At 38.2% G+C, this 14,314-nt stretch overlaps 1 protein-coding gene across 1 annotated transcript in view; it reads right to left on the bottom strand.

The window, feature by feature from the left end:
* LOC122136556 (voltage-dependent calcium channel gamma-2 subunit) overlaps positions 1-9,812 on the bottom strand; it is a 70,724-nt gene extending 60,912 nt beyond the window's left edge. Inside the window, exon 1 of the mRNA XM_042720351.1 lies at positions 8,067-9,812. Coding sequence (XP_042576285.1) covers positions 8,067-8,292 — 226 coding nt within the window. The 5' untranslated portion in view covers positions 8,293-9,812. The remainder of the gene's footprint in view (positions 1-8,066) is intronic.
* Positions 9,813-14,314: the final 4,502 nt, after the last annotated feature.

Genomic DNA, 14,314 nt, shown 5'->3' on the forward strand with positions numbered 1-14,314 from the left:
AAGACAAAGGTGATACATAGACGAAGCATAACTGAGATCTCCATTAAGTTTCCTAAGCTATAAATTAGCAACCCCCCCCCCCCTTTTTATTCTATATACTTTCTCCATTAAGTTTCTTTCAACATATTTTATAAAAAGACTAATTGAAATTCAAATGTGCTTTGCAAGTCGATTGTATGTGGGTGTAAGTTGGGGTCTCTGATCGCATCCCCTCACTTTAGTGATGCATGGTGTTTGGGTTCCTCTCTGACACCAAGCTAATGTGCTGTAATGGATTGCAAATGAACTGTGCCAAGGACACCACCAATTCATCACACCTGAGAGGGCTGCAGATTCCACCGCCGCTATCGGGGGAAAAAAAAACAGCAAAAACACTTTGACTTAAAATGAATGGAGCAGATATAGAGTTAATCAGCATTTATGGCGGGTTTTTCCTCTCGCTGCTTTAAATCTGCAAAATGGCCGTCAGAGAAGGGGTGGGGGTGTTGGGGGGGGTGGGGGGGGGCCCCCCCTTTTTATTCTATATACTTTATCACAGAATTGGCCTAATGTCTACTGTGCAGTGAAAATGAGATCAATTCTATATAATTGGTCTAATATCACTGAGATTTTGGCAATACACGCAAGAGTACAGACAGAAATTCTAAATTACCACATGCCTCTTTGTGTAGAAGTGCATGTTGAGGTCTGCATGGCAAAAAGCAGATTGTGGTAATTGGAACCATAAAATGAACTGCGGTATAGTCAAATACCTTCTGCATCTTTACTAAACATTTCAAACAAATCCTCTCTTTATTTTAAATGAACTATGTGCTGTAGACAAAATCTCTTTAAAGGGATAGTTCAGCCCAAAATGAAATTCTCTCATTATTTACTCATCCTCATGTCAGTCCAAATGCATTTTTGATTTTTCTTTCTTCAGCACGTGATGTAAGACATTAGAAAGGAACTGATGCTGTAAAGCAACATGATGCTCTATTCTGTATTCTATAATTAGTAGATGGAGCTCTGTATCTTAAAAAAAAAGTACCATTAAAATAATCTATATAATTTATATTCCAGGTCTTCTGAAGTGATGAGATCAGTGAAGAACAGACAGAAAAATCTTCTCTTACACCTTTGGTCTCAAATTTCAAATTCTAATAGCATCATAACATGTTTTGCTGCACCATATTTGAATGCATTAAAAAAAGTAGTTTGGAGTCAGTAAGATTTTATGGTTTGAAAGAAATTAATAAATATATTAATAAAGGATGCATTAAATGGATTAATAGTAACAGTAAATAATTTTACATTATTACAAAAAAAAAAAAAAAAAAAAAACATCTTGGAAATTTTTGGAAACTGGAAAACAGCAGCCTCAAAATTCTGCTAAACGTTTCCTTTTGGCCACAAAGGCATGTGGCTATATGGTATGAAGCGCAAAATGTTGTATGTTGAACATCTCTTTTTAGTTTAACGTGCCTGTGCTTGTCTGTACTATTGCATTCATTCATCAGCTATAATCAGATAGAGGTCATTCCCACACACACAGATCCTGTGAGTGTCCTCTATTGATCTGTTTCCTGGGTTAAAGTGCAGAGAAATCACACGGTGCACCAAGACCAAAAGCAACCAGGAAGCCTGTGTCACTCAATCATTCCCCTGATGAAGGCAGGCCACAGCTCTGGAGAAGATGATTGGAGGAATGATGAATAACATCACTCGGCTCCTCCTACCTGTGACAGGACTGTCAAACACCATGTATAGTTTATTCCAAGGACTCTATGATCATTTAGCCTTCCATTAGTTTGCAAATAAAGGAACCAAAGCAAAATGAATGCAGAAAAGCTCTTAAAAGGAGATTTTACTCATGCAGATGTGCTTCCTCAGTAGAGGGTCAACTGAGTGGGGGAAACAGAAGTTCCAGAATAGCATGAGTACTCCTACACATAAACCTGCCAACCATCAGGTAGAAAGAAGCAAAGGCAGGAGAGAGAAAGCAAGCGATAGAGAAGAGAGAAGGCAAGAAGTGAGATGTGGAACAGACTGTTCTGTTGCACTCTGATCACTGCCGTCACATTCAACCTGCTTTCAGAGCTGAATCAGAATGAGGATGATTCAAGTGGTATTCCACCCGGGCTGTCTCCCAATCCAATATTAATAATGCCCCTGAGACCCTCATTATGTTCTCTCCTATCTGAGCGGCAGAGGAGAATTTTGTCCTCTGATACTGGCAGAGGTTGTCTAGATGTCGCAAAAAAAAAAGAAAAAATATCTGCTGTTTCGTGTCCTGCATTTGAGAGGTTCAAAATGAGAACTGGCTTGCCAGTACATTAGTTCTAAATAAGATCATTATTCTTTTAAACAAATGGCTTCTGTCATTGTTTAAATGGACAATGCACCAAAAAAATTAAAGTTCTGTCATCATTGACTCACCCTTATGTCACCCATAGGGGCATAAAATTATGTCCCAATTTGGAACTACCCCTTAAAAATATAGAAAAAGATACACTACTGTTTAAAAAATGGGTCTGTAAGATATTTTTAAATGTATTTGGTCAAACAGTGAAATAATGCTGTGAAATATTATTACCATTTAAAATAGCTGTTTTTTTTTTTTATATTTTAAAGTCCAATTCATTCCCACAAAGCTGAATTTTCAGCAGCCATTATTGCAGTCCTCAGTGTTACGTGATCCTAGGATTTTTATAACAACGTAAATGTCTTTACGGTCACATTGTTCAGTTAAATGAATCCTTGCTATCTATCTACCTATTGAACTTTTGTGAACTTCCACTAATAACTTTTTCATTTTATCAACTGTCATCAATTAGTCACTTTGGTTCTCGGTTTAATGTCCCAGCTGAATATATCAAGCTAGAAATGTGACACCTTGAAACTGTAATGATCATCTGACAAGGCAATGAGAAAAACAGCTCTTCTCTTACAGGTTAACCTGACAGGATGTTTTGGCAGTGTATATGCTGCTCTTCCAGGATGTTTTTTTCCTCCTACTGTTCATCACATCACTGGTGTTTATAGGATAAGTGGATCATAGTATTGAAGTGTTATAGAGAGTGGGCATGCCAAAGAAAATATGGCTGGACTTTTCCTTTGGTAAGTGTAGAGCTGAACTAGGATGATTGTTTTTGGGCAAGTGGCCTGTGTGAGCGAACTAAAGCATGCAGTAGTGTTGTAATACTGCGTAATGCCACTCTGGACCTGGGTCATTAGCTGGGCAGATCCATATGCCAGGCTGGTAATCCTTATCTGATCAGTTTATGAGCATAATCCGTCTCTACAGCAGCACCAGGCATGGCTAAGACCCACAACTTGTCTGTCTATATCACACATACATAAAAATATGACCTTTTGAAACCAAAAAGTCCTACACATGAGCATTCTGATCATATGATTCACAAATACTAGCACAACACGGCAACACTGGTTCAGTCGACCTGGATGAGACCTCACACACACTTGCTTACAAAGAGCAGATTTGTGAGTATGAACTGGCGAGAGGTGAGAAAAATGCACAAGTATTTTTCACCCCTCCTGCTGAGACGACGCTGGTTATCTCTTCAAACACACACTTTGGCTGCATGCGAGCGGAAAACTTGTGCAGGAAGTCCATTCATTAGCAGCAGCCCCCCCGTGGCCTGGAAAATATTCACAGCGACTCAAAGCATTCAGGAGAATGATCTGTCTTCTTGGGAAAGTTGCTGTCACAGAGATTCAGAATGATAAGTGTTGGGTATGCGAGGAATATAACTGTGCCTCCTTTGTCACTGTACTTTGCTACGCTGTTTCTGTGCTCTCGCTGTACTGTACCCTCACATCCATTGTTAGCGTAATGAAGATTAATAACCCAGATTACCTGTAGTTCTGCTGAAGTACTCTTGGGTCTGAGTCACTACGGTAATGGTGGCCCACCTTATACTAGCTTGTGTTCTTTCATGGCAATGTTTGTTCATGTGTACATGCATGCACTGCAATGTCATGCTGATTCATATTTGCTTCCACTCACTATAGGGACACATTCTAATCTGCAGTGGCACTATAATGGCTCTGTGGGTGTCCAGAACAAGACCTTAACAAGCTGTCATCTTTCACTGAGAGGTGCGATAACAGAAAGTGCATTGTGCTTTGCTTTTGTGTTGTAAAAAAAAAAAATTGAAGAAACTTCACCCTAATTATCTGGTTTGACACTTTTTGCTTTGTGATTGAGGATGGAAATAAAAAAAGTTGAAAATAAGTTGAAAATGTGCAGTGGCCATTAAAAGTATTTGGACATTTAAGCCTAGTTTAAAAGTTTATGAATTATATTATATAACAAGGTGTCGAACTAAGTGACATCTGCGAACAAAAGATGCTAGACTTTATTGCAGAAGTAACTTCACATTTCTTACTATAAAAATGACTTTTAATTAGCTGGATTCATGGTCATTTATGATTTTTCGAGTCAGTTTAGCTCAAGATTAACCAGAGGTGTAGTTCATAATCCACTAAATTTAAAATCCACTAAACGTTGACACTCAAAAGAAAAGGCCCATTGTACTGTGCTAATATAAAGGAATTTTATGTGCTGATGTTTCACTGGTGTTTTACCTGTGTTTTAAAATATGCAGCGTGCATGGTGTGTTTTAGGCTTAAAGTAAATGCCTGTAAATTTAACAGGCAATTTTCTGACAGGACATCCATTTCTCTACAGATTATTTTCTAGCAGTGTACATTTTGTCCTCATTTTTGTCTGTGTCTATTATATTATCTTTTAAAACCAAGGACAAACTACATGTTTTTCTTAAAGTGTGCTTGTGCTATTTATTTTCATAAATGCCTCTTGGTTTTTATCTTAATGACATCCATATGTTTTTAAGTATGCCTTTAAGGTGTTGAAACATTGCAAGTTCATTAAGAACAAAATAGATCTGCCGACATTAGAAATAAATGCAAATTAACTGAAAGAAATATATGAGAATAAAAAGTGAATGGATACATGACCCAGCTACAAGAATAGTTTTAAGATGCTATATAAACAGGGCTCTCTATAAATTATTTGCTCAAAGCAGACTGGTGTATATCTCTATTATTGACACTAGCTTTCTTTTAAGAATTGCAAGAATTTGATATTAATCTAATGGATATACAATATTTTCTAGAAGATTTTTTAAAAGAAATTATTACTTTTATTTAGCAAGGATGCATTAAATTTATAAAATGAGACATTAATAATGCTAAAAAAAAAAAAACCCCACACAATCATTTCAAATAAATGCTGTTCTTTTGAACTTTCTATTCATCAAAGAATCCTGAAAAAAAGTTTATCCACAAAAATATTAAACAGCACAACTGTTTTCAGCAATGATAATAATAAGAAATGCTTCTTGAGCACCAAAATCAGCGAATTGGAATGATTTTTAAAGGATCATGTGACACTGTGGAGTAGTTTACATTTTAACATGTATATAAAAATAGAAAACTGTTGTTTTACATTGTAATAATCAGCATAAGATACATTTTTCAAAAACATTTTTAAAAACTAACTTTTTAAATTAGTGTACAGTAAGTATGAAGATGCTTATGCTTTCCAAATGCTGGCACCAACTGAAAAGAACCAATTCATGTAGATAATGTAATATACATTCTGTTGTTTCAGGAAGTTATAATGCATCTGATTGAGCCAAGATGTACAAGATATACAAGTCTTTTTGTAGGTGTGATCTTCTGGATTGGTCTATAGTGTACTTCATACGGGGGTGGGTGTGAGAGTAGATGTTAAATATCTGAAGCATTGCTAATATTGCTGAGGACAGTCCAGTGAGGGTGTTTCCCCTCTCTCATCAGTTTGGAGCACTCCAGGGACAGATTATACTAACACGCTTGCCCACCTGCATGCTGTAAATCCATTCCTCCCCCAGCAAATCATCTTCTGCACTGACCACTGAGATTTACATCCTGGCCTGCCTACACACAGTCTATGAGATGGCAGTGCAAGACGGGCTCTGAGAGGCGGCACCTGATGGATACAACTGTGTAGGTTGAGGGATAAGTGTTATTTACTGTTGCAGCTAATTGCTTTTGTCATAGTCTAAACGTGAGATCTGTGTGAGCCTGAACTAAAAACAGAAGGAATAGCGACGTTTCACATTTAAGCAGCACAATCCTCTTCTAATTAAGACTTATCATAGACCCACACCTAATTTTGCAAATGAGCTGACTGTAATCAACAATTTAAGTGTATGTTCTACTATTTAAGTTTGTTGTTTATCCAGTGATCACTTTGCCTGTTCAAAAACTGTAGGATTTTGTGACACACATACAAAGGCAAATGTTTCATTCTTCAGGGTTCAATTATGCTGGCAGTTTATTAGCTGAATTGCTATTCCAAAGAATTTGACCTCAGTGTACAATATCTGTGTAACTGAAAGCTAAAATGAATCACAAATGACAACTGACTGACTACAATGTGGAATTTTGTGGTGCCAGTGACACACAGACGCAATACAAAACAAGCAATTAGGAAATATTTTACATGGAAATGTTCATCAGGCCCCACGTGGATGGTTCTCGTGAAGCACCTTTTGATCCAAGAGATTCCTGCACATCAAGGTTGTACGCCTTGAGTCTTTTAGGTCATTTGACAGATGAACCTTAAGGATAAACTGACAGACAAAATTAAAAAGCAGATGTTAAGGACACACTCACAGATGTGGTCAAAGTCACTCATCTTGCCTTATCAACATATGGCTGTGAGAACTCATGCTGTCATAATGATGATCAAGATCAACATCCAGTCTCCCCTGTCTATATGCCTTGTAATTTAACTCATTTGATGGTATATATTGCTACATGGGTTTTCCTCAATAGGTCTTCCTGTGCTTTAGAAGCAGCAGAGGATGTGTACAGAGAGCTTATGACCGTGTGCCTCAGAGACCCAGGCCATCTTGTGTGCCTCCCCTGAGCCCTGGTGAGGATGAGGATTTGTTATGCTCTGTGACCTCACAAGGTGACATTGCTAGGCCAAAGTCAGCAGTCAGTGCAACCACTGAAGCATGACAGGAAATCAGTAGTCTGTGTATGTTGACCTGACTTACAGAGAGCATTTCTAAACATGGTGCATGCGAGTAGCGATTTCTTTTCCAGGTGTTACCTAGTGGAAGACCCAGTAGTGCACACATGCATTTATATGCTTTTACATCCATAACTTCCCCTGTGGGAAAATCCATCTTAAAGGGATAGTTAACCCTAAAATCTAAATTTTGTCATCATTTTTTCATCCATTAATAGAAATAATGGTTCCCAAAAAAGTTTTTTTTTTTTTTTTTTGGAACCTTTTAGAACCTTTTCCCACTGCAAATAACCTTTTTTGGAATTAAAATTATTTTTCATGGAACCATAGATGCCAATAAAGAACCTTTTTTTAATCTTCATTTTAAATCTGTATGACTTTCTTATGTAGAACACACACACAAAAAAATATATTTTGGAAAAAGTTATTTTTTTTGCCCATACTATGCACATCAATGGGGTTCAGTGTTGCTTTGGGCTATCATTGTATGGACAAAAACATTTTCCAAAATATCGTCTTTTGTGTTCCACGGATGAAGGAAAGTAATTTGGGTGAGCATATGATGACACAATTTTTATTTTTGGTTCAACCCCAAAAAAGCTGGTAGCTCTAGTAGCTGGTCATTTACTGGTTCAAGTTGGTCATGAGCTTCAGCGAGAATATATTAAACAAGTTAATAATAATATGTGTTCAAACCGGTTTTTAGATCGATCTTAGACCAACAAGAAACCATTAACAACTTAATAAGAGACAGCAGTGTGTTTGGGCTATCTGGCAAAGTAGACCCCGTTTAACATCTTTACGCATCAGTTTTAGTATTGTGCGCCGCTGTCGCTGTCCGTGGTTCTGAAGGCGGAGCTGTTCAACCATCACGAGAGGAGCAGGCCTAAGATGCGTTTCCGTAACAACCGACAGGAACACGTGTGCACATGCTGAGATGGACCCTCTAATGCAAATGGGGGACCGCTAAACGTCACCGGGTGTATAAACGAGAGTATGATGAGAGTCGTCTTACCTTCCAAGCAACATGTCCTCCACAGTCCCGAGTGGGTCATCACCTCTTCGTTCTTCTTGCTGGTCTCGTTCTCGTTGTTGCTCTTGATCTTACACACGCCGCGCGAGTACAGCCAGTAGTCCGTGCCCACCGCGATGGTCATGAGACTGAAGGCGGCGAACGCGCCCACCGTGGTCAATAACATCTGAACTCCGCGGTCAAACACACCCATGTTTCCGCATTCCATGAAAGGGGGACCCCCTTTCCTCTTGATATATAGGAAATAAATATTTGAAAATTTACGGGACCAAACCAAATTTAAAAAATGGGATATATTTGAGCGAAAGGAGGGGGAAGGGGGAGGATGCGGTAGGAACCTTATGGTTGCGTTTGGGTGAGAACCGATTAAGGAAGAAATAGGTTAGCCTTTCTGGCTTTTTCGTTTGTTTTTGGAGTGGAACGGTACGCTTTCCGCACTGTTCCAACAAAGAGCAATTTTACCGTCCTAAATCGTTTCTCCTTGTCTCTCTTTTTTTTTTCTAAACGAGGTAAGATATGCAGCAGCTAGTGCTACAGCTTAAACTTACACGAACATTCACGCTGCAAAGCCACTAATCAAAGATAATAATTAATTGCCGAGGCCTTTAATAATGGCCTGAGCATGTCATTCAGACGCCACAGCAGTTAAGCCAATGTTGAACAATACTCGGTTTTAATTATGACAATTTAGGCGCGTAGATTTGATGTGTTAGGGATTGAGGATAAATACTGGTTTAGGAAGAATGTGGAATTCAGACTGGCGTTGATGGAGCAATGGAAGGCGTTGCTTCGGATCGGAATATATCTAAACAATTCGATGTGTATCAACAACTGTTGACCTACGTAGCTGCTTAACAAACGCTGTTCTCTCTTAATATGGCTAAGCAAATCCTAGTCTATTCTAATCAAGAGGGAAAGACGCAGAGAGGAAGAAAAAACAAAACCCCAGAAAGGACAGGAAAAAGCTCTATTGAAGTGCAGGAGCAGAAAAAAATATATAGGATAGATGGATGGATGGCCAGGATAGTCCAGTTCAAAACCAACAAAAATAATGTCCAGGTTCATCTAAATCTGCTGCTGCCGCTCTCGCATCAATTTGACAAATCAAGTCAACGATGGAATGAGAGAATTCATCAAGAACGAAACATAAATGAGCAAAATTCAATAATAAAATAGAGCACTACTATATATCCTTTTTCCTAAAATTCTGATCCCCAGTTTCCATATGTATCTCCTAGATCTTTGAAGGTCTCTTCCGAAAATGGCAATCTGCTGTTGAATATGGTGCCGCTGAAGATCCGGTTAGAGCAGGGAGCATCCAGCAGAACAAGCCGACCATTACTCGTCATAGAGCCGGCTAGAAGAGACCGAGAAGGCGGAGGCGTCGGAACTGCTGTGGTCTACACCCGCCACTGACGCTCGCTTATCCAAATCCGCGCTGGCTTTCTCGCACCCAGAACCGTCCCGCTTGCAGAGCCCTTGCGCCATGTAAAAGACAAAAAGACCTGAGAATGAGGAACGTGGTGTGCTGGGAAAGGAGGATACGGGTCTGCTTCTGTCCCCTTTGCTTGTGTGCTAGTGAAGATTTGGGAGAGGGATGTAGGCAGGCGTGCTGTGGCTCAGAAAGAGGGAGGGAGAGAGAGAGAGCGCGAGAGAGAAAATTATACAACAGAGAAGGATGTGCGGCGACAGAAAAGGGTGCAGTTAAAAACTCTTATTTGGACGGAGCGAAACATACGGATATGAACTCATTCTCGAATTAATGTAGTGGATTTGAAACGATGCTTACATGCTGGGTTGTAGCAGACTACGTTATGTGGATTATGTAATCAGGTTTTTTGACAAAACAAGATCCTTTTATTACAGGAAATCTACACTCGACCATGTAGCTGATCATTAACTAGCCTATTATAAAGACGTTTCAAAACACATTTTTTGTTATATGTTTGTCAGTTGTAAATAATATATATATATATATATATATATATATATATATATATATATATATATATATATAAATGATGATGGGGCTTCTATTTTGTATGATTCTAATCTTAACGAAAAGCGTTCGATAACTGTACTGTTGCCATGGTTACCAGCTCAGACGATCGCAAATTCTGTTCGCGAGCGTCAGCGCATTCTTTTAACATATTGCAATTTAACGTATTTGCACTTGCTGAAACCTTTGAGATAATAAATTGACATATAAAATGACATAAATGTATGATTTAAAGAGTGTCGTCCTTGCTTTTGCAGCATTTTTAATGCTGTTCACACAATGCATTATTATAAGCCATTTATTTTCGATGCTATCGCCTCCTGCACCTCCAGCAATACATTTTTCTTGGCTCATTTGCTATTCATATTGATTGTGTAATCTTAATATATCATCCTTATTCATTGTCCCATTGCCCACTTCATAAAGCATACATGTCTCTCCTGTCATCAGTTAGTTCAATGGTTCACAATAAATCAATTATCTGATGAAAATAACACGCAGTGTTGGAATAGCTTTGTCTAGTAAAAACAAAAGTGAGAAAAAGGCTTATTCCCTAATTTGCACCAACTCCTGTGCAAAGGAATGCGAAGCCGCATAATATAGCTCGTTACCGTGCTAGAGCCTCCTTTAGAGCCCTTTTAAGTTTCATGCATACAGCAACCGACTCTACCGCCCCCTTCTCCTGACCAAAGGACATGCTTAAAATTCTAGTCTGGTACAGTGCTGGACCACTCCGGATTCAAAGCGCAGACGACAGATGAGGAGAGCACACTGACAGATACAGAGGGGAAGAGGATGGGAATATATAGGGTAGTAGATTTACTGAAGCAGGGAATTGGGGAGTGTGTTTCCAGATTTGTAGAAAAGAAAAATACAGCATATAGGACATTTGTTTGTGTTCACAAGCATAAATACATCCAAAGCTGTGGTTATCAGTGGGGACAGAAGGATGGGTGTAAATGTAATGCATCTCAATACCTTAGTAAACATAATATGCACAAACTAATGTCAGGGGCAAATATGATAGAGGTGGTGTTAGTGCATGAGAAAGTGGTGCAGACTGGCTGGTCTCCATCATTAGTCTCTGTGTGTTTGCCCGCTCTGTTCCTGCACACTAATCCGGCCTCTATTAGCTGTGTCATGATCACTGGAATGAACAATGAGCAAACAGGAGTTCTGGCTTTGGCCACTGAGCCTGAGTTTGTGATCTACTGTGAACCAGTAGGGAATGATTAAATGGACATAAGTGATTGGGGATTTTAGAGACAGAAGTATGTAATTAATGCTGGAGCATATTGCTGCGTAGCATCAACGTATGATATAAAATCCCAGTCATGTTAGTGTCACAGAAATCTGCCTGAAGTGAGCCTATCGTAGGCAACAGAGTATATTTACTGTGAAATATTACCTGAGCTACCGCTGTGTCTATTATCAGTTTATGGCTAACGTTTTGAGGTGCATGGAGTTTAATATCAGAGGCTTTAAAGTGATACTGAAATTCAGTGTGGCTTCATTATTCCTGAGCAGTGGGGGGGCCATCATGTGGTTTTGGAATTGCTGCTAAAACAGTTCTCTGATGGTGTGGCTCCTGCTGGTTTTGGGCTTCACTGGCACATGGAAATCTCTGGAATCCATTCCCTACCATTGAGGTCTGTGTTCACGGTACATACTTCCCATGTGGACCTTTAATGTCAGCTAAACATTAGCCTGCAAAATACCAGCGCTAATCAACTGTTTGTTAAAACACCCCTTGAGCATTAGCTTAAGCAATGCTTAAAGTGAATTGTGCTCTGCAGAAGAGAGAGAGGGAGCGAGAATGAATCGTGGAAATGCAAAGGATAAGGTAGCTCTTTGAACTGCCTCCTTTTTTGTGGTTTCATTAATTGGATGTGATTATGTGGAGTCACCCGGTAAAACTCGCCTCAGGGCACACTCTGTCTTAGGGGTTGACATTATTTCCCTCTTCTGAAGGTCCCGTAGATAATTGATACACTGGTTTCGATACACCATGTCTTTGTGTTGCCATGTGCATTTGGTCTAACACAGGAGTCTAGATCTAGATTTTTTGAGGTCTGAATAAATCAATCAGGAACTAGTCCCTGTATAGTCTTAGTGACACACCTTTCATTTTATGTATGCAACATGGACGATTTGGTTAAAAATGCAGGTTTTGGTTGGCTAAAATTACATGTTCAAACATGCATTTTTGTGACAATATTTTGCAAATGTTATTAATTTTTGAATAATGAATTCTCAGCTTGCAGTCCTTATTAAGTCCTATTTGTAAAGGAGCCAGTTCAACTAAAAATAGTGCTGTCAAACAATTAATCGCATCCAAAAAAAAAGTTTTTGTTCACATAATATATTTATTATGTAAGTAAAAATGCACACACATACAGTATATATTTTGAAAGTATTTTCATGTATTTACATGTATATACTGTACTTATATTCATATAATTTATATTATATATAAATATTAATATTTTAACAACACTTTTTTCTTAAATATATACATGCATGTGTGTGTATTTATATATATACATTATAAATATAAACAGTACATTCATATATGTTATGTAAACAAAAAAACAAAAAACTTTTTTATTTTGGATGCGATTAATTGTGATTAATCGTTTGACAGCACTAACTAAAAATAAAAATTCTGTCAACATAAACCTGTATCACATTATTTCTTCTATGCATCACAAAAGACAATATTTTTGTTTGTATCTGTGCAATGTTTTTATTTTATTTATTATTATTATTTTATGTTTTGTGAAAGCCAATGGGGTTCAATGCTGTAGTATTTTTCAAAATACTTCTGAGTATGCAGAAGAAATACATTTAAATTCAGGTTAGAAAAAAATATATAATTGTTATTTTTAGGTAAACTATCCCTTAAAAATTACACAAATATGTAAACAAAGAAAACACATTATTTACTTTTTGTGATGGTTTCCATTTTGAGGAACATAATTTTTTTTTTTTTTTCACATAAAAATGTGGTTCTTCAGTGGTTTTTTCCCTTAGTTTAGTTGGGGAAAGTGTATTTCCTGAAGATAACATGTACTCAACCTTACTCAACGTTCCCCATAAGTAAATATTCATTTAAAAAAAGCATACAAGTGATTTAGCTTTTGCCATTGTAGTAAATTTCCATTCACAGCAAACATATGAGAGTGGAATAACATATTTAAAATCTGAGGAGAATGGGGCTCCTCTTATGTTTCTACATAACACCATTTGACAAAAGTGCTGCATAGCACTTAAAGTTGTTCCCCTATGATTACAAGCCAATGAAACACTTTTAATGCTATTTAGCACTTTTTTAGAGTGTTTTTTTAATTGCTTGACTAGAGTTTCCATGTGTTGTGTGACTTTTGCTGCTATTGTGTGCTCTACTGTTCTGTTAAGCACCATTCATCTGAAACTTGACAATAGTTAGAAACAACCAAACAGTCAACTATGCTGCACTTTAAGTGCATGGCTCCATCAATAGGTTGTGTTTGGTGGCTATATTTTTTTGCCTTACACATTGTCACCAGCAGTATGTCTGACAGCAATGCCCTGAAGCAGTTCTTTATGTAGTTCTTTCTGTATTTGCACTGAGATATACTGCTTTATTCCATTCCTTTTCTAAATAAACAAATACAAATCACTTTTCTTGTCATTGGAATCCTGAGGATTGTAGAGTGGTGATACATTGCTGTGGATGAGGAAGCTATTGTATTGCCTGAGGGGAGACACTGACATACAACACAGTAGATGACTGCATTTGACAGCCTCACACTTCTGACTTACCATCTGCCTTCACCAATTCTGCTCCTATTTTGGTGCTTGTACCCAGACACACACATACACATTGGACCTTAGCAATCTTCCCTCTAGCGAACTATTTTGCTGTAACTACTTCCCCTGACGTCAGTACAGTGAACTAGAATGCCCTCTTTTCATCTTATGTGGGGCAGAATTTAGCTGAATGAACAGGCGGAGCTATTTGCCTGTCAACCCAAACTTTTAATAGAAAAATCCTTGCCGTTTCTTTTTCAGAATAAAAAAAGTCCAGTGCATGACGTAATCTCCTTCCCTCTCTCTCTCTCTCTCTCTTCCATATTCTATCAATTCTCCCACCAACCCCTCTTTCCTGCTCCCCGTTACCTTGTGTGTGAATCTCCATCCTGTTCTCAGGCTAGGGAGAACAGAGCTGAGGGAGAATCAATATGTTTTC

The sequence above is a fragment of the Cyprinus carpio genome, chromosome B3 (genome assembly GCF_018340385.1).
Source record: "Cyprinus carpio isolate SPL01 chromosome B3, ASM1834038v1, whole genome shotgun sequence".
Classification (NCBI taxonomy): Eukaryota; Metazoa; Chordata; class Actinopteri; order Cypriniformes; family Cyprinidae; genus Cyprinus; species Cyprinus carpio.